The sequence below is a fragment of the Carcharodon carcharias genome, chromosome 8, assembly GCF_017639515.1.
Source record: "Carcharodon carcharias isolate sCarCar2 chromosome 8, sCarCar2.pri, whole genome shotgun sequence".
In the NCBI taxonomy this organism is placed as follows: domain Eukaryota; kingdom Metazoa; phylum Chordata; class Chondrichthyes; order Lamniformes; family Lamnidae; genus Carcharodon; species Carcharodon carcharias.
This window is the reverse complement of record NC_054474.1, coordinates 102861440-102882675: the sequence shown is the minus strand read 5'-3', so window position 1 is coordinate 102882675 and position 21236 is coordinate 102861440. Positions and strand designations below refer to the sequence as shown.

Here is a 21236-nt window from a genome sequence, read left to right as displayed (position 1 = left end):
GTCTTTCAAGGTCTGATGAAAGGATACTGCATATACAGTGTTAACCCATCTGTTTCAGTTTCTGATGGACCTGCACGTATTGCCAGTATTTTACCCGAGAATGTATATAGGGATCTCTCTTGATCTTTGGGTGTAGCATTGAGCTATTATACCAGAATTGATTGCAGGTCGGTATTTAGCTGACCTCGCAGCCTGGGATATAATTGAAGTAGCTCTGATTGAGATTAGCTAGACGATCAGCTAGGCAAAAAACACTGGACTGTGTTGCCTATCAAGGTACCCAACTAAGAAATAAAGCAGTGAGAATAATTTACTCATTAAATGTTGTAACTCACCAGGACCCTAATGGGTCTGCTGTGCAATGAGGAGAATTTTTTTCTCTCAGAGGGTTGTGCGACTTCAGAATTCTCTGCCTCAGAAGATGGTGGAGGCAGGGTGGTTGAATATTTTTAAGACAGAGGTAGTTAGATTCTTGTTAGGCAAGGGAATCAAAGATTATCGGGGTTAGAGGGGATGTGGAATTGAAACACAGGTTTAATTTTGTTGTTTTGATTTATGTTCTGTGTCCATGTTTCTTTTCCATTATTGCAATGTAATGTCTGTTAGAAAAAATCTGGCTGTTTGTGTTGGTAGATAATTTTGAAATGTATATTTTCTCTTGTAGACTTCATACGCTCAGCTGTTGGCAGCAATGTGCCTTACAAAGCTTGTGTCTCGGGTGAATCCATTGCCACTACAGCAAAGAGTTGACATTAGTGAGTAGATTTTTCTGTTGCTCCACTTCAAATTACATCCTGAGATACGGATTGCAGCATTATAGATGCTTTACTTCACTTTTTTTTATGCTGGATGTCATTTATCAATCTGCACAGATATCCAGGCTCATGGTCTGTGCTCAGTCAACTGAACAGAACCATGTGGTAGTTGTATTGCTACAGTTTACTATAGCTTGCTTAGCTGAAGAGCATTGAACTTGGACAAAATTCCCTTTCCTGGTTGCTATCCTGTCATTTTTGCCAGGAAATGTTCAAATGCAATGTCAGGCAAATGGAGTTTAATGTGGGAAAATGTGAAGTTGTTCACTTGGCAGGAAGAACAAAAAAGCAGAGTACTACTTAAATGGAGAACGGCTGCATAATTCTGAGTTGCAGAAGGATCTAGGTGTTCTAGCACATAAGTCACAAAAAGTTAGTATGCAGGTACAGCAAGTAATTAAGGGGGCTAATGGAATGCTATCCTTTATTACGAGAAGGATTCAACATAAAAGTAAGGATGTTATGCTTTAGTTATACAGTGCATTGGTGAGACCGCACCTTGAATACTGTGCAGTTTTGGTCTCCTTATTTAAGGAAGGATGTAAATGCATTGGAGGTGGTTCAAAGGAGGTTTACTAGATTGATGACTGGAATTAGTGGGTTGTCTTAAGAGGAAAGGTTGGATAGACTGGGCTTGTTTCCACTGGAGTTTAGAAGAGTGAGGGGTGACTTGATTGAAGTATACAAGATCCTGAAAGGCATTGACAAGGTGGACGTCGAAAGGGTATTTCCTCTTGTGGGTGAGTCCAGAACTAGGGGGCACTGTTTTAAAATTAGGGGTTGCCCTTTTAAGACAGAGATGAGGAGAATTTTTTTCTCTCAGAGGGTTGTGCGACTTCAGAATTGTCTGCCTCAGAAGATGGTGGAGGCAGGGTGGTTGAATATTTTTAAGACAGAGGTAGATAGATTCTTGTTAGGCAAGGGAATCAAAGATTATCGGGGTTAGAGGGGATGTGGAATTGAAACACAAGCAGATCAGCCATGATCTTATTGAATTGTGGAGCAGGCTCAAGGGCCAATGGCCTACCCCTGTTCCTATTTCTTATGTTCTTATGTTCAGGTGAGGACAGAAACAGGCTTGCTTATGCTGAATCCTGCAGTTCTGTGTCCTGCTGACATTGGAGCTTAAATATTCCATTGTGGTGGGAAAGAGGTGCATCCTTGACTGTTAATCTTCCAGTTTATTGGGGACAGAGATTTGCAGTGGCAGGTCTTAGAGAGGGTGAAGATTTAATATAAATGGTCTTAGAGTTGGATAGGGGTGGAAACCTAGTGCAACAGGTCTCTCTGAGTTGGATGGTTGGAGATTTTGTGTGATAGGGCTTGGCGTGAGTGTGGGAGGAGATTTAGAATGACAGACCTTGGGAGTGAGGAGCTGGCAGGGATTTAGTATGAGTGATCTCGGAGTTGAAAGTTGGAGATTTAGTGTGACTGAGTTTGTAATGAAGGGGTTGGGTGAAGATTTTGTGCAACAGGTCACAGAGTAGAAGAATTGGATATTTCGTGCGCAGGTCTCGGGATGGGAGGTTGGAAATTTAGTGCGACAGGTTTCAGAGTAGCTGGGGGTGGAGTGGTAGAGATTTGCTGTGCCAGGCCTTGGAATGTTGCATTGCTGGTAGGTTTCAAGGTACAAGTTAAAATTTTAAATATTGTGCTGAAGGTTTTCTGTTTCTGATTGCTCCGCGCCCAGGTTATAACCGTAGGTCAAATGATGGAAAATACATGACATATTGCTGTCATTTGAATATCAGTTCAATTATGCAATGTAATTTCTGGAAGGAAATCTGGTGGCCTTAAGAACTGTCAGTGCCTCACTATCTCATTTTGTGTCTCAAAATTCAATGCAAGAATAGGTGAAAAATCTTGGCTATGGTGCGTCTTAAATAATAGCCCTTTTGTTGCTGAACTGGAGTTAAGCCTGATTCTGTGGGTCTGTACCTCGGGCATGAGTCATCACAAGAGAATAAGGGAATCTAGAAACACATGGCGATGGGCTCTTCTCTCAGAGTTCTTAATATTTGAATGCCAGTGTTGTGTTCTCAGATTTTCTGGAAGGATAACTGTATCCCTGCATGAAAAGCAAAACATATAATGTTCTTGCAGATCTCATTCACAGAGATAAAAGGCAGATTAATTCAGAGTGCACCAGTTTCAGCATCCTCTAACATTGCAGTGTCTGTCTTATAATTCAAATTTTCCTCTGGCTCAATTATTAATGGTAAATTATTAAACACATTTAATACCTTTGCCCTGCACTCCTTGTTCTATTTCTGTCTCCTTAAAGATGCACTGCTTATTATATAGTTCACGAATAAATAAAAGCTACTTATCTTAGGGAACAAAGCGTTATCTCAATTATAATCAATTAATTAAGTATTCACCATTTTTCAAGTACTTGTAATAAAAAATATTGATCATAATCTGATGCATACAAGACAGGTGAGGAGGTTTACTATGCAAGTCGTATATTTTTAAAATATGCATTCTTCAAAAGAAACATGTCTCTCAAGAAAGTTATTTTTTGCAGTACAATTGTACTGCTTGGCCCCACCCCAAACCAGTAACTATTGTTGCTACCTGAAGCTTGTCCAGCTGCCTGGAACGGCAAAGTTAGGGAGAAGAATCTACCAAGAGGCATTAGACAGCATGAAGTGAGTTTCTGTTGCAACTAAAATAAAGCTGTGGATCAAAAGTAGAATGCCTAGATGTTTTGGTCAACAATATCGGAGAGATGTGGAAACTGGATCTTGAAGGCTGATGTCAGAGGAAGTCTGGAGGCATTTGAGTTCTGGTGCTATAGGTATATGTTGAATAATAGTTAGATTAGAAAAAACGACTGCCTTTGAACTAGCACAAGAAAATGGTTTTGATGAGAAAGTGATATAGTGTGAGCACATTCATTGAGGTATTGCTGGGGTTGTCTGGAAATCTCTTTTGGTATTAATCAAAAAACTAGACAAAGCATGATGGAGTGGTTGGGTGTAATATTAAAGGCTGTTGCAATGCACCTGTTTCAGAGAGCAAGCAGTATGGAATGCCTCGATCAGAACTGCAGAATAGGAAGATCTTATTTGTTAACACCTTTTAATCTAACTGTAGGCTATTGCAGCTTTTTGGATTAGGAACTGTTACATATTTAAATTTGAGTATTTTTTATATTTTAACTTTTGGGCCTTGACTGATGCATCACTGATTATAGTTTTTCAGTTAGCAGTATGTTGGATTTAAAGTACAGTACATGTTCACAATTTGCAAAGTTCATATGGGTGCCAGTCTTTGCTCAGTGATATCATTCTCATCTCTAAGTTTACAGTTCATGAATTCAAGCCTCACTTGAGACCTGAGCACAAAATCTAGGCTGAAATTTCAGTACAGCACTCAGGGAGCGCATCGTATTTGTGAGCTGGCTTTTTGATGAGACATCAAACCAAGGCCTCATTTGCCCTTTCAGATGGACATAAAAGATTCTATACCACTAATGAAGAAAACCAGGGGGAATATTCACTAGTGCCATGACAAGCATTTATACCTCAAACATCTCCATTGTACAGCCTTGCTGTGTGCAAATTAGCTGCTATGTTTTCACATTTCTACAGTGATTACACTTCTCATTGCCTGTGAAGTGCTTTGAGATATGCTGAGATTGTGAAAGGTGATATATAAATGCAAGTTCTTCAGCCTTTGTTATGGGTGATGATATGACATTTTTGTTCCCCATAAACCTGCAGAGTTAAATAAAATGAGAGGAACACGAGAAATGAGCGAAATACACACAAGTATATCAGCATCTCCGGGCCAGTGTGTATTGGTCAGGATAATGGGGTGCTTGATTTTATGAGTAGCAGCATTGGCTGAAAAAGTGAGGCTGTACACCAACATGCATAGCCTTAGTTTAATAATTAGATCCCACTTTAAACTTCCTGGAATTTTTCAACCTTGGGTGAAGCTCCATCTATAGCATGATCCTCCTCAGTAAAAACTAGATGTTTTGAAATCCTCAGTGCCTTGCATGCTCAAAAATACCTTTTATAAGAAATGGCAAATTTTCCTACCCTTTGCTGCATTTTACTTAATGCATTAGTTGGTTTTGCTACATAGTCTCTGTTTTTGCATTGTCCTTTTTCCTGTCTATATTTTTAACATTATTCTTTGTTTCTGCTGGCTTTGATGTTGCACCTCAACAAGAAGGGAGGATGGGTACTGGGGAGGTTCTGAGTCTATTGCATAATTAAGATGAGGAACAGGAGTTCATGAGGGGCCAGCAAGTGCACCAGCAAATAACCCTTGGGTTTGTAGTTGTACCTGTCACTACCCCAGGACCTGTCTTTGGTATCTCTCTGGATTAGAGACTACTCTTGTAGAAGTGTAGATGATTAAAGAATGCAACTGTCATGCCACAGGATCCTTCCAAGCTATCCGAGGAGAAATCCACCACATTGGACAGTCCGTAGTGTCTTTGTAGGTGTCAGGTTTTCCTGAAGTTCAAAGAGTTGGATGAGGGTGTCCAGGTTCTTTTAAATCCCATGGCTTTAAGGAAGAGACAGAGCCTGTGTTGCATTAATATTAGGGTGATACATGATCACAGAAATCTTGTTGTTTGTGTCAGTGGTCATTGTCCAAGAAGCAACCATGGTACCTTCATTGTATGGCATTCACAATGTCAGCACTATTTGAAGACGAAGAAACACAGTGGATTGCCCTTAAAAGGAGGGGGAGGCGGAGGCATATTGGTATTGTCGCTGGACTAGTATTCTAGAGACCCAGGATAATGCTGTGGCGACTCGGGTTCGAATCCCACCATGGCAGATGGTGAAATTTGAATTCAATAAAATTTTAGATGATGACCACGAAATCATTGCTGTAAAATCCATTGTTGTACAAAGCCAACTGGTTCACTAATACCCTTTAGGGAAGGAAATCTGCCATCTGTATCTGCTGCAATGTGGTTGACTCTTAAATGCCCTCTGAACAAGAGCAATTAGGGATGGGCAATAAATGTTGGCCTAGCCGGTGACACCCACACCCATGAATGAATAAAAGAAAGGATTGTCCATTGAAAAAGATGCCAACAGTAAAAGAGCTCAGCAGTTTAGTTCTAATTTTAGCCTCCAAAGGTGATGGGTTGAGGTCAAGTGAGATATAAATTTTCAAAAATCTTAAATCTAACCAAACCACCCACCTCTAGCGACACAGTGGGTGGGCAGCCAACCCACTCCCAGCGGTCAGTTGGCCGTTTAAATAAGGCTGGAGCTTTATTAACATGCCTTAGAAGTTTAACTTTGACCAACTGAGTTTCCCAAGCCACAGAAAACCCTGTAGCTCAAGGAAGGCAAAGACTGCACTGCTTGTGAGCCATGAGGTTGCTCTCTTCCAGCCCATCAAGATGGATCTTTCCTATCCACGTATCCTCCACACCACCTGTCTCCATATTCCCTAAGGGATTGGATCTGCTGCCTCCTCCCATCCCCGGGTTTGGGGATCAAGCACCAACCCACTCCTGGATCCATTTCTTTCCCAGGATCTGATAAAGGATCCCACCCACCCCCCTCCCCTCCTTCCCCTCCCTCTCCCCTCCCTCCCTCCCCCCCCAATCCATCCACCCACCACACCTTTCCCAAGATCCAGACTTGCCCCACCTGACAGGAGGCTAAGCCTGCCAATCACGCTGGTTTCTAGGTGGGGACCCTGTTGGGAAAGGAGGATACTGTGGATTTAATATTCCACAACATGGGGAAATGCAGATTTCTGAGTTTCCTGACCAAAAACCCATCTCAGGGCTTTTGCATCTGTTTCAATCAAGAGGAAATTGATTTCAAAGTTGAAGATATTTGCAAATCGAGTAGTGAGTAGAAGAGGAAAAGAATAATTTAAAGTTAAAAGATATATAGAGGAGAAATCAGCTAGAATAATTCGGGAACAAGTGTGTTTTTGAAAAACAATTAAGGTGCCTGATGAGTGAATAGCAGGAACGATGAGGAAAATAGGCAGAAAAACAATTAAGTGTTTTGAAATTATGTTCAAGTATTTGTGTAATATTATATGGTAATAAACTCCCTATTGTCTAAATTGCTTTATTACTGCTTCTGTGTTGGAATGTGACCTGAAAATTTACAAATCCGGTTAGCCCAGGGGACAGATTCCCTGAACCTGGCAGCACTCTACAGGTTAAAGTTAAATTATTTGACAATAACGCTCTGAGAATTACCATCTCTTTAAAGTTTCACATGAAAGTAAGTGTTTTTTATTTCAAAGGAAATATCTCAACCTCTTAAAATTAATATTATTTGTTTTTAAATAGGTCCTATGAATTTCAGAAGGAATTAATATTTAATATGTAGCCACTGAATCATTTAAAGATAAATTAATATAAGAAGCAGATTTTTACTTTAATGATTCAGTGAAGGGTATTAAAAATTAATTTCCTCCAATGATGTGTTTGTATTCAGATTTGAGTGCATGGTACCACAAAAAATTATTAATATACATCCAATAAATCATTTAAAATAAATGATTTAACTATCCAAAGATTCCCATCCTGGGATTTATAAAAAAATAATAATCTAACTTTATGTAATGTAAATACAGCATTTTAAGTTGCCCTGGTTAGATTGTGAGGGTAGTTACAGGTACTCGAAATGTTGACAAAGAACTACCCAGCCCAATCTCACCTTCCTGCGTGAGGCCTGTAGCCCTGCAGGTCACGGTTATACAGTAGACATCCACGTACTTTTTATATATGGTGAGAGTTTCTATCGCGCTTTCAGGCTGAGAGTTCCAGGCCTTTAGCACTCTCTAAGTCAAAGAATGTTTCCATATTTCCCCTTTCATTGCCAATAACTTTACAGCCATGCCCCCTGGATTTTGATCCCTCTACTGAATCTACTCTGCCTAGGCCCCTCTTGATTTATACACCTCAATTAAGTCACTCCACATCCTTTTCTCTTCCTTGGAGCACAACCCCAGCCTATACAATCTTTCCTCACAGCTAAAATTTTCCACTCCTGGCACCATCCTTATAAATCTCCACTGTAGCCTCTCCTGTACAATCAAATCCTTCCTGCAATGTGGTGACCAGAACTATATGCAGTATTTAAGCTGTGGCCTAACTAGTGTTTTATGCAGCTCTAGATAACCTCCTTGATCTTATGTTCTGTGCCTTGGCTAATAAAGGAAAACATGCCATTTGCCTTCTAAACCACCTTATCGACCTGTCCTGTTATCTTAAGGATCTGTGTAAACAGACTCCAAAGACCCTCTGTTCCTCCACACTGTTCAGTATCCTCCCATTTATTGTGTATTCTCTTTCCTTAAGGTGCCTGATGAGTGAATAGCAGGAACGATGAGGAAAATAGGCAGAAAAACAATTAAGTGTTTTGAAATTATGTTCAAGTATTTGTGTAATATTATATGGTAATAAACCCCCTATTGTCTGAATTGCTTTATTACTGCTTCTGTGTTGGTATGTGACCTGAAAATTTACAAATCCGGTTAGCCCAGGGGACAGATTCCCTGAACCTGGCAGCACTCTACAGGTTAAAGTTAAATTATTTGACAATAACGCTCTGAGAATTACCATCTCTTTAAGGTTTCACATGGAAGTAAGTGTTTTTTATTTCAAAGGAAATATCTCAACCTTTTAAAATTAATATTATTTGTTTTTAAATAGGTCCTCTGAATTTCAGAAGGAATTAATATTTAATATATAGCCACTGAATCATTTAAAGATAAATTAATATAAGAAGCAGATTTTTGCTTTAATGCACACTTCTCCAGATTGAATTCCATTTTCTACTTTTCTGCCAACTTACCAGATCATCGTTATCTTCCTGCAGTCTAATGCTTTCTTCGTCATTGAAAACAGCCTTCCTGTCACAAAAACACCCGTCAATTATTCACTTTGATTCCTTTTTCTTTATTCACTCACGGGATGTAGGTGTCGCTGGCTGGGCCAGTATTTATTGCCCATCCCTTGTTGCGCTTGAGAAGGTGGTGATGAGCTGCCGTCTTGAACCGCTGCAGTCCATGTGGTGTAGGTAGCTTCCTGCCACTGAGTCAATTTTGGATCCAATTTGTCAGTTTCCCTGGGATCCCAAGAGCTTTTGATTTTTTGATCAGTCTGCCATGTCGGACCTTGTCAAAAGCCTTTCTATGTAGACCAAATCCACTGCATTGTTCTCATGAATCCTACTTGTCACCTTTTCAAAAATCAAGTTAGTCACATCTAACCTTTTATAAAAATTGATTCCTTATTTTGTCCCAAGAGGGTAATGATGAAGAAACAACAAGTTATATTTATATAACACCTTTAGTGGAGAGAAATGTCGCAGGAGTGTTATAAAACAGAGTATGACACTGAACCACATACGGAGAGATTAAGCCAGATAACCAAAGGCTTGGTCAAAGAGGTATGTTTAAGGAGTGTTGTAAAAGAGGAAAGCGAGACAGAGAGGCTGAGAGGTGTAGAGAAGGAATTCCAGAGCTTGGAGCCGAGGCAACTAAAGGAATGGCCACCAATGTTGGAGCAATGATAATTGGAATGTACAGGAGACCAGAAATATCTTGAAGGATTGTGAGGTTGGAGGAGATTGCAGAGATAGAGAGGGGCAATACCATGTAGGGTTTGAAAACAAGATGAGAATTTTAAAATAAAGACGTCGCTTGACCAGGAACTGATGTAAGTCAGTAAGCACAGGATTAATAAGGGGAACAGGACTTGCTGCGAGGTAAGACACTGGTAGCAGATTTTTGGATGGCCTCAAGTTCACGTGGGGTAGAATTTGAGAGACCAGCCTGATGTGCATTGCAGTTGTCAAATCGAGAGGTAATGGAGGCATGAATGAGGGTCGGCAGATGAGCTGAGATAGGAGTGAAGTTAGGCGATGTTATGGAGGTGGAAGTAGGTAGTCTTAATGATGGCACGAATCGGAATTGAGGCCAGAAGCTCATCTCAAGATCCAGTGTGACAACAAGGTTGCGAACAATCATTAATCCCATACTATTACCAGGGAGAGGGATGGCGTCAATAGCTAGGCAATGGAGGTTTATACTGGGGCCAAAATCAATGGTTTCATTATTCCTAACATTAAATTGGAGGAAATTTCTGCTCGTCCAATACTGGATGTTGGCTAAGCAGTCTGATAGCAATGGTGGAGGAGTTGAATGAGGTGGTGTTAAGGTGCCATCAATGTGCGTGTGAAAACTACGCTGTGCTTCTGGATGATGTTGCCAAGGGGCAACATGTAGATGAGAAATAGGGGGCCAAGTATAGTTCCTTGGGGGACTCCAGCAGTAATGTGCAGGAGCAGGAAGAGAAGCCATTGCTCGTGATTCTCTGGCTATAATTAGATAGATAAGAATGGAATCATGTGAGAGCAATCCCACCCAGCTGCGTGACAGTGGAGAGGTGGTGGAAGAGGCTGGAAAGCATGAAAGTCATGGTTCTCTTGCATCTTAGAGTTGAAACACACTAACCCAAATTGCTAACTTGTGATAGACATATTCTAATTTGAGGAAGGTCAGATTTGGCATTCTTTTCCACCGTGGTTTTCTTTAATGATCAGTAACTGAATGGTAGCAGTTTCCAATTAGAAAACTTCCCACTTCAGTCATTGAATTACGTGTAGGTAGTTTTCTATGTGAGAAATTGATATTTTATGTTGGACATATTAAATATCTGTTTTTAATTTTACAATAACTTTGTTTTCTGAAGTATTTCCAACACACCTCAATTCTGCTGGGAAACCAAGCGCTGTGAGAGTGCACATTCTGGCAGTGGGTGGTTCTGTGGAGGACATCTAAAATTTCTTGAAAAGTGAGCTAAATATGAATTATTTTTTAGCAGTTAACAAACGTGCATGTTCTAAAAGATATTTAGTATTCAAAAAGCTTAATCTGTGCCATTTCATTTCAGTAATGTATTCCAGAAATAAAACATGTGCTTTGGCTGTGTTTTTTTATTGCAGTTTTTAGGTCTGGACTGTTCTGATTTGGATTAAAGTTTGGTGGTGTCCTTTGACCTTTAAATAAAATTTAACAATCTCAAAAATCATTTTAAACAACCCTGCTTTGGAATCTTTACACTATTGCAATTTAAAATTCCTGACTCACTTATCAAATTTGATTTCAGCCAGGTAAGCTTGAGTAGATGATCAATTACATTTATGATATTAATAAATCTGGCCAAAAATTCCTTCTTATTGAATCTTAGAAACATATAGCACCGAAGGAAACTATTTGGCCCATTGTGCCTGTGCTGGCTCTTTGAAAGTATTATCCAACTAGTCCCACTTTTGTGTTGTTTCCCCCAACTCTTTTTTTTTTCTTTTTCAATTGTGCATCTGATTCCTTTTTGATAGTTACTATTGAACCTGCTTCAGCCAACTTTGTCAGGCAGTATTTTCCAAATTATTCCAGCATTCATCAGTTCTGTCACAACTTTTAACATCCTGACACTTTTCCCCTTGAATATGTCCCCTCCCTGAGCACTCCCAGGCACCAGTCCCCTCTCTCCCAGGCTTCAAAAGTCACTCTACAAGGCTAGCAAGTTCTCCTTGAATGAATGATAGAACAATAGAAAACTTACAGCACAGAAAGAAGCCATTCGGCCCATCTTGTTCATGCCAGCCCGAGGATACCCGGGTGCCCTTTCTAATCCCACCTTCCTGCACCCGGCTCATAGCCCTGCAGCTTATAGCACTTAAGGTGCAGATCCAGGTACTTTTTAAAAGAGTTTAGAGTTTCTGCCTCTACCACCAACTTGGGCAGCAAATTCCAGACACCCACTACCCTTGGCGTAAAAAAGTTCTTCCTCATGTCCCCCCTACACCCTCTGCCACTTATCTTGAATCTATGTCCCCTGGTTCTAGAATTCTCCTCCAAGGGAAATAGTTTTATCCTGTCCACTCTATTTATTCCCCTCATAATTTTGTATACCTCAATCAAGTCACCTCTCAGCCTTCTTTGTTCTAAGGAAAATAACCCCAACCTATCCAACCTCTCCTCGTAGCTACACTTTTCTAACCCTGGCAACATTATTGTAAACCTCCTCTTCACTCTCTCCAGAGCTATTATGTCCTTCCTGTAATACGGTGATCAGAACTGCATACAATACTCCAGTTGTGGCCTCACCAGTGTTTTATGCAATTCCAACATTATATCCTTACTTTTATATTCTATACCTTTGCCAGTGAAGGAGAGCATTCCATATGCCTTCTTTACAACCTTGTCCAGCTGAACTGCTGCCTTCAGGGACCTGTGTACTTGTACGCCAAGATCTCTCACTTCATCTACCCCTCTTAGTATCCCATTTATTTTGAAATCCCTGTAGCTGTTTGACCTCCCTAAATGTATGACCTCACACTTCTCTATGTTAAAATCCATCTGTCACGTTACCGCCCACTCCACCAACTCATCTATATCGTTTTGGAGATTATGGCTATCCTCTACATTATCCACTACTCGGCCAATCTTCGTGTCATCTGCAGATTTCCCAATTGTGCCCCCCACGTTCATGTCCAAATCGAATATATGTAACACAAACAGCAAGGGTCCCAACATCGAGCCCTGTGGAACACCACTTGAGACAACTTTCCATTCGCAAGGGCATTCATCGACCATTACCCTTTGTTTCCTGTTACAAAGCCAACGTTTTATCCAGTTTGCCACATTACCCTGAATCTCTTGGGCTTTTACTTTCCTAACCAATCTGCCATGTGGGACCTTGTCAAATGCTTTGCTAAAATCCATGTATAAAATCCACAACATCCACTGCACTATCTTCATCAACCCTTCTTGTTACTTCCTCAAAGAATTCAATCAAATTTGTGAGGCAAGACCTTCCTTTAACAAATCCATGCTGACCATCCCTGACTAGTCCATGCCTTTCCACATGACAATTAATCCTATCTCTCAGGATTGATTCTACTAATTTGCTCACCACCGATGTAAGACTAACTGGCCTATAATTGTCTGGTATTTCCTTTGATACCTTTTTAAACAATGGAACTACGTTTGTATTTCTCCAGTCCTCTGGTACCTCCCCTGTATCTGGTGAAGATTGGAAAATCATCCTCAGAGCATCTGTTATCTCGTCCCTGACTTCCTTCAGCAGCCTTGGAAACAATCCAACTGGCCCTGGTGACTTATCAACTTTCAAGGATTTCGACCTTTCAAGTACTTCCTCTCTCTTTATGACTATCCCATCCAATATCTCGCAGTGTTCCTCCTGGTCTACTATATCTACATCCTCCCTTTCCTTTGTAAACACGGAGACAAAATATTCATTCAAAACCCTTCCCAAAGCCTCTGTATCTACACACAAGTTTCCATCTTCATCTCTGATAGATCCCACTTTTTCCTTAACTAACCTTTTAGCATTAATGTATTGGTAAAACATCTTTGGGTTATCTTTAACTTTACTTGCTAATCTTTTTTCATGTCATCTCTTTGATTCCCTTATTTCCTTTTTTACTTCGTCCCTGCACTTCCTGTATTCGTCTTGACTATCTGCAGTGCTTAGTTCTTTGTGCTAATCATACGCTTTCTTTTTCTGTTTGATCTTCCCCTGTATTCCTCTAGACAACCAGGGAGGTCCAGATTAGGCAGTACCACTCTTATTTTTGTAGGGGACATGTCTACTTTGTACAATTAGGATCTCGCTTTTTAGTGCTTCCCACTAGTTTTCCACTGTTTTATCCTCCAGCAATGCTGTCCAGTCCACCTCAGCCAAGTCCCTTCTCATTTCTGCAAAATTTGCCTTCCCCCAGTTCAAGACTTTTACTCTTGCCTTATCTCTGTTCTTTTCCGTGGTAATGCTAAATCTAACTGAATTGTAATCACTGTCCCCGATATGGTCGCCAACTGTCACTTCAGACACTCCTAAAGTTCTCTAAGGCCCCTAATTGCAGGCACATATTCCCCAAGTGATTCCCCAGTTTATCCTCAATTGCTTCCTGATTCAGCCTCTCCCACTACCTACCAAGTGGTGCCCTGCTTCTACTCTTCCCCCCATGCTCCTATGCAACTATTGCACTCCTCTGGTGTAGCCTGTCTTCACCAGTGTCTCCTAGCCTAATCCTTGGTTTGAATTTCTCTGCCAGGCACCCTCATTGCATTATCTCTCTAACAGTCTGGCTCTACCCTCACTTCCAATTCAATGTATATTGTTCCCCATTTCCCTGTATACCCAATATCAAAAGGTGGAAAAAAACTTACATTTATTTATCACCTTTTATGACTGTAGTTTATTCTGAAACACTTTGTAGCCAATGAGTCAGAGGCACGGAACTTGTGGAGGGTAACTCACCATCTGACTCCCAAAACCTGTCCACCAACTACAAGGCACAAGTCAGGAGTGTGATGGAATATTCTCCACTTGTCTGGATGAGTGCAGCTCAACAGAACAGCAGGAAAGGACAGAGAGATAAAACCTAAGAACATACACCAATAGTCAAGACTAGATCTTACAAAGATAAGAAAAAGACAAAACTAAAGTTGCTGTATCTCAATGTGTATAGCATTCATGGCAAAGTAAATGAATTGATAGTACACATTGAAGTAAATAAATATGATCTGATAGCCATTACGGAGAAGTGGCTGCAGGATGACCAGGACTGGGTTCTGAATATTTGAGGGGTCCATGATATTCAAGAAGATTAGGCAGCTAGGTAAAGATGGAGGGGTAGCACTTTTGATCAAGGATGGCATTGGTACAATAGTTGGAGTTAACCTTTGTTGAGGATATCAGGATGTAGAATCAGCTGAGGTGGAGTTGAGAAATAGTATGGGAGAAAAGTCATTAGTGCGCATGGTCTATAGGCCCCCTAAGAGTAACCACAATGTAGGACAGACTATGTTTGTGATAAAGGGACAGCAATAATCATGGGTGATTTTAACCTACATGGAAACTGGAAAAGTCAGATTGGCAGTAGTAGCCTGAGGAGAAGTTCATAGAATGCTTTCGAGAGAATTTTTTTAGAGTAGCATGTTTTGGAACTGACTAGAGAGGACAGGATTAATTAATGACCTCAGAGTGAAGGCACGTAGCAGTGATCACAATATGATTGAATTTTATATCCAGTTTGAAAGAGAAAAGTGGGTCTAAAGCTAGTGTTTTTAACTTAAATAAGGGCAACTATGTGGACATGAAAGCTGAGATAGCTGAAGTGAACTGCAATACTCAGCTAGGGGATAGATCAATAGAGTAGCAATGTTAGACATTTAAGAAGATATTTCAGAATACTCAGTATGTTCCTACTATAAAGTAAAATTCTAGGGGGAGGACCCACCATCTGTGATTAACTAAAAAAGTCAGGGAAAGCATCAAAGTTAAGGAAGAAGCATATAACTACGCAAAGATGAGTGGTAGGTCAGATGATTTGTCAGAATATAAAGGACAGCAGAGAGTGAGTAAACGGTTAATCAGGAGAAAGAAATTAGAGTATGAGAGGAAGCCAGCTAGAAATGTGAAACCGGATAGCAAGAGTTTCTACAGGTATTTAAAAAGGAGAAGATTAAATAAAGTGAGTGTTGGTCCTCTAGAGAGTGACAGCAGCGAGTTAATAGTAGATAATAAGGAAATGGCGGATGAAATGAGTAAATATTTTGTTTCTGTCTTCACTATAGAGGATAGAAAAAGCTTTCTAGTAATAGCTGTAAATCAGGAGGTGGAAGGGAGAGGGGAACTTGGTAAAATTGCAATCACTAGGGAAGCAGTACTGAGCAAACTAATGGAGCTGCGGGCTCCGGTGTTAATTTTCCAAAATTCGCTACATTCTGGAAAGTAGCAAATATAACCCCTCAATTCAAGAGGGAAGCAGAAAACAGGAAACTATAGGCCAATCAGCTTGATGTCTGTTGTGGGGAAGGTGTTTGAATCGATTGTTAAGGAGGTTATAGCTGGACGCTTAGAGGAACTGAAGGTAATCAGTAAGAATCAGCATGGTTTTGCGAAAGGCAAATCACATTTAACCAATGTATTGGAGTTCTTTGAAGGAGTAACATGCGCTGTGGATAAAAGGAAGCCTGGACGGTGCTGTACTTGGATTTCAAGAAGGCATTTTGTAAGGTGCCACATCAAAGGTTACTGCAGAAAATAAAAGCCAGTGGTGTAGGGGATAATATTATAGCATGGGTAGAAGATTGGTTGGCTGACAGAAAGCAGAGAGTATGCATAAATGGACTTGAAACGTCAAATGTGCTCTTCTCCACCGATGCTGCCAGACCTGCTGAGTTTTTCCAGGTATTTCTGTTTTTGTTTCTGTTTTGGATTTGCAGCATCCACAGTTCTTTGCTTTTATATATACGTATGCATAAATGGGTCTTTTTCTGATTGGCAGGATGTGATGAGTGGAGTTTCTCAGGGGTCTGCTGGTTCCTCAACATTTTACAATTTATATCAATGACTTAGATGAGGGGAGTGAAGACATGATAGCTAAATTTGCACATGACACAAAGATAGGTAGGGAAGTACGTTGTGAAGAGGACATAAGGAGGCTACAGACAGATATAGATTGGTTGAGTGAGTGGGCAAAAATCTGGCAGATGGAGTATAATGTAGGAAAATGTGAAATAGTTCACTTTGGCAGGAAGAATACAAAGCAGAGCATTACTTAAATGGAGAACGGTTGCAGAATTGCAAGGTGCAGAGGGATCTTGGTGTAAGATCATAAGATACAGGAGCAGAAATAGGCCATTCAGCCCAACAAGTCTGCTCCATCATTCAGTGTGATCATAGCTGATCGGATAATCCACAACTCCGCTTTCCTGCCTTTTCCCCATAACCCTTGATTCCCTCACTGATTAAAAATCTGTCTGTCTCAGCCTTGAATATACTTAACAACCCAGCCTCTACAGCCTCTGCGGTAGAGAGTTCCACAGATTCATTATCCTCTGAGAGAAGAAATTCCTCTTCTTCTCTGTGTTAAATGGGTGACCCCTTATTCTGAGATTATGCCCTCTGGTCCTAGACTCTCCCATGAGGGTAAACAACCTCTCAGCATCTACCCTGTCAAGCCCACTAAGAATCTTATATGTTTCAATAAGGTCGCCTCTCATTCTTCTAAACTCCAATGAGTACAAGCCCAACCTAATCAACCTCTCCTCATAAGAAAATCCCTCCATACCCGGAATCAACCTAGTGAACCTTCTCTGGACTGCCTCCAATGCCATTATATCTTTCCTTAGATAAGAGGACCAAAACTGTTCACTGTATTCTAGGTGTGGTCTAACTAGCGCCTTGCATAGTTTTAGCAAGACTTCTCTACTTTTATACTCCGTTCCCTTTGAAATAAATGTCAACATCCCATTTGCCTTCTGTTACTTGCTGAACTAGTATGCTAGCTCTTTGTGATTCATGCACGAGGACCCCCAAATCCCTCTGTCCTGCAGCTTTCTGCAGTCTTTCTCCATTTAAATAATATTCAGCTCTTCTATTCTTCCTTCCAAAATGCATAATCTCACATTTTCTCACATTATATTCCACCTGCCAAATTATTGCCCACTCACTTAACCTCTCTTTATCCCTCTGTAGACTCTGTGTCATCTCACCACTTGCCTTCTCACCTATTTTTATGTCATCTGCAAACTTGCCCATAGTACATTCGCTTCCCTCATCCAAGTCATGGATATATATTGTAATTAATTGTGGCCCCAACACTGATCCCTGTGGCACTGCACTAGTTATAGGTTGCCATCCTGAAAATGCCCCCCTTATCCCAACTCTTCATCTTATGAGTTAGCCATTCCTCTATCTATGCTAATATACTATCCCCAACACCATGGACTCTTATCTTATTAAGTAGCCTTAAGTGTGGTACTTTATTGAACGCCTTTTGGAAAGCCAAATATATTACATCAACTGATTCCCCTTTATCTATCCTGCTTCTTACCTCCTCAAAGAATTCTAATACATTTGTTGGGCATGATTTCCCTTTCATGAAGCAGTGCTGACTCGGCTTCATTATAGTGTGCACTTCTAAATGCTCTGCATTATTTATCATAGACATCCTTTATCATAAACTAACATTTTCCCAATGAATGTTAAGCTAACTGGCCTAAAGTTACCTTTTTTTTGTCTCCCTCTCTTTTTGAATAAGGGTGTTACATTAGCAGTTTTCCAATCCTCTGGGACTTTTCCAGAATCTAAGGATTCTTGGAAGACTATTACCAGTGCATCCACTATTTGTGTAGCTACTTTAATATCCTAGGAAGCAAACCATCAGGTCCAGGGGATTTATTGACCTTTAGCCCCATTAGTTTCCCTGGTACTTTTACTCTAGTGATAGTCATTGTATTTATTTCCTCCCCCCACTTTTGTCCCTTGATTATTTAGTATTTTTGGAATGCTATTAGTGTCTTCTACTATGAAGACTGATGCAAAGATTCAACTCCTCTGCCATTTCCTGGTTTCCCATTATTATTTCCCCAGCCTCATTCTCTAAGGGGCCAATGTTCACTTTGGCCTCTCTTTTTCTTCTTATATATTTAAAGAAGCTCTTACTGTCCACTTTTATATTGCTTGCTAGTTTACCCTCAAAGTTTATTTTCTCCCTCTTCATTATTTTTTGGTCATCTTTTGTTGGTTTTTAAAACTTTCCCAATCCTCTGGTTTATCACTAATCTTTCCCACATTGTGAGTTTTTTCTTTTAATTTGATACTATCCTTAACTTCCTTGGGTTAACCATGGTTGGTTTATCCCCTTCCTAGGATCTTTCTTCCTCACTGGGGTATATCTTTTGTTGTGAGTCATGAATTATTTTCCTAAACGTCTGCCATTGTTCATCAACCATCTTCTCTGCTAAACTCCTTTCCCAGTCCACTCCAGCCAGCTCTGCCCTCAATCCTTTGTAATTATCCTTATTTAAGTTTCCGACCAAAGTTTCTCACTCTCAAACTGAATGCTAAATTCTACTATGTTATGGTCACTGTTTCCTGGGGATCTTTTACTCTGAGATCATTCATTAAATCTGTCTCATTACACATCATCAGATCCAAAATTGCCTGATCCCTGGTTGGATCCACAACATATTGTTCTAGGAAACTGTCCCGAATATACTATGAATTCTCGCTCATGGCTACCTTTGCCAATTTGATTTTCCCAATTGACATGAAGATTGAATTCAGCCATGATTAATGTACTGCCTTTTTTACATGCCCTTATTATCTCCTGATTTATTCTCTGACCTACAGTAAAACTACTGTTAGAGGGCCAAGAAACTCCTCCACCAGTGTCTTTTTCCCCTTGTATTTCGACATCTTCTGATCCAAGATCATTTCTTGCTATCGTACTTACTGCAACTCATATTGGCAAAACTATCCCACTGCCCTCTCCTTCCTTCCTGCCCTTTCGAAAAGTCACATACCCCTGAATATTTAGTTTCCAACTTTGATCTCCTTGTAACCATGTCCCCGTAATGGCTATAAGATCATACCCATTAACCTCCATTCATGTTATTAATTCATTTATATTGTTCCGAATACTATGTTCATTTAAGTAACGAGCCATTAATTTTGCCTTTTTACCATTTATCCCCCCTTTGATCCTATTTGCTGCTTTTTTTTATGTTTGTACACTCTGTCCCTTCCTGTCACATGCTGGGTATCATTACCTAAATAGTTGCCCTGCAAGGCTGCCATATATTTTTGCTTTGTTAGCCTATGTGTCCCCTCTCTAGAACCCTCCCCCGCTCTATTTAGTTTAAAGCCCTCTCTACAGCCCTAGTTATTCGTTTTGCCGGGACTCTGGTCCCAGCATGGTTCAAGTGAAGCCCGTCCCACCAGAACAACTTCCTTCCACCCCAGTACTGGTGCCTGGGCGCCCTATGAACTGAAACCCATTCCTCCCACAATAATCTTTGAGCCACGTATTTAACCCCTTGACTTTATTTACCCTATGCCAATTTGCCCGTGGCTCAGGAAGTCATCCTGAGATTATTACCTTGGCGGTTCTGCTTTTTAATTTAGCTCCTAACTGTTCAAATTCTTTCAGCAGAACCTCCTTCCTAATGCTGTCAATGTCACTGGTACCAATATGGATGATGACAACTGGATTCCTCCCCTCACTCTCCAAGTTCCTCTCAGCCCTGAAGAGATGTCCTTAACCCTGGCACCAGGCAGACAACACAGCCTTCAGAACTCACGGTCGCAGGGAACAGTATCTATCCCCCTAGTTCTACTGTCCCCTACAACTACTACGTTTCTATTTCCTCGTCCCACTTGATTGGCTCCCTGTACCACGTTGCCGTGGTCAGTTCACTCATCCTCCCTGCAGTCCCCGGTCTGATTAACACAGCCTCATTCTCCCTGCGGTCCCCACTCTCGGTAACACAGCTTGCAAGAACTCGTTTCTGTTGGCTAATTGCAGAGGCCGAGTCTCCCCGAACCCCCGGGTCCACATGTCTGCCTCACCTGCGATCACACCATCCTGTCCTTCATCACAGACCAAATTTGAATTACCTATTCTGAGGAGTATGACCGCCTCCTGGAGCAAAGTGTCCAGGTAACTTTCCCCCATCCTGATGTGGCTCAATGTCTGCAGCTCGGACTCCAGCTCCTCAGCTCGGATCCAAAGTTCCTCGAGCTGCAAGCACTTAGTACAGATGTGTTCGCTCTGGATCACCTTGGTGTCCAGCAGCCCGCATATGCTGGAGCAGTAACACATCTCATATCCTGCCATCACTATTGTGTTCTATTTAATTAATTACTCTAGTATCCCTGCTCTATACACTTGAGGAATCCCCCGCTCTTGAAACTTTATTGTAATTTTTTTTACACCAGGATCGATCTTATATATAACGGGCTATTTTTAAGAAAAAGAGAAAAAAAAAAGACTAGAAACCTAAACACAAACTAAAGACCTTACTTTTACTTTAAAGACTAGAAGTACTCAGCAATCCTACTCACCAATCAGCTGCTTTCCCTACACTCGCTTCACATTGTGGCTTGTGATGTCATTCCACCGCTGGTCTCACATCATGTCTCCACGCCCTTTTCAAAGTGAAGTCTCCCCGTGCCCTTTTCTAGATGAGGTCTCCCTGTGCCCTTGTCTAGATGAGGTCTCCCTGTGCCCTTGTCTAGATGAGGTCTCCCTGCGCCCTTGTCTAGATGAGGTCTCCCTGCGCCCTTTTCAAGATGAGGTCTCCCCCCGTCCTTTTCAAGATAAGGTCTCCCCGCGCCCTTTTCAAAATGGTACAACAACTAATTGAAAAGACTAATGGAACACTATTCTTTATTACTAGAGGAATTGAGCATAAAAGGATGTTATGCTTCAGTTATACAGGGCATTGGTGAGACCACATCTTGAATATTGAGTGCGTTTTGTTCTCCTTATTTAAGGAGTTAATGCATTGGAAGCGGTTCAGAGGAGATTTAGTAGATTGATACCTGGAATGAGCAGGTTGTCTAATGAGGAAAGGTTAGAAAGA

At 40.9% G+C, this 21236-nt stretch overlaps 1 protein-coding gene across 1 annotated transcript in view; it reads left to right on the top strand.

Moving 5' to 3' along the window:
* LOC121281476 (ran-binding protein 17-like) overlaps positions 1-21236 on the top strand; it is a gene marked incomplete at its 5' end in the record, with an annotated part of 1080904 nt that overhangs the window by 31708 nt on the left and 1027960 nt on the right. The window contains one exon of the mRNA XM_041194421.1: positions 665-755. Within this exon, the coding sequence (XP_041050355.1) occupies positions 665-755 (91 nt within the window). The remainder of the gene's footprint in view (positions 1-664; positions 756-21236) is intronic.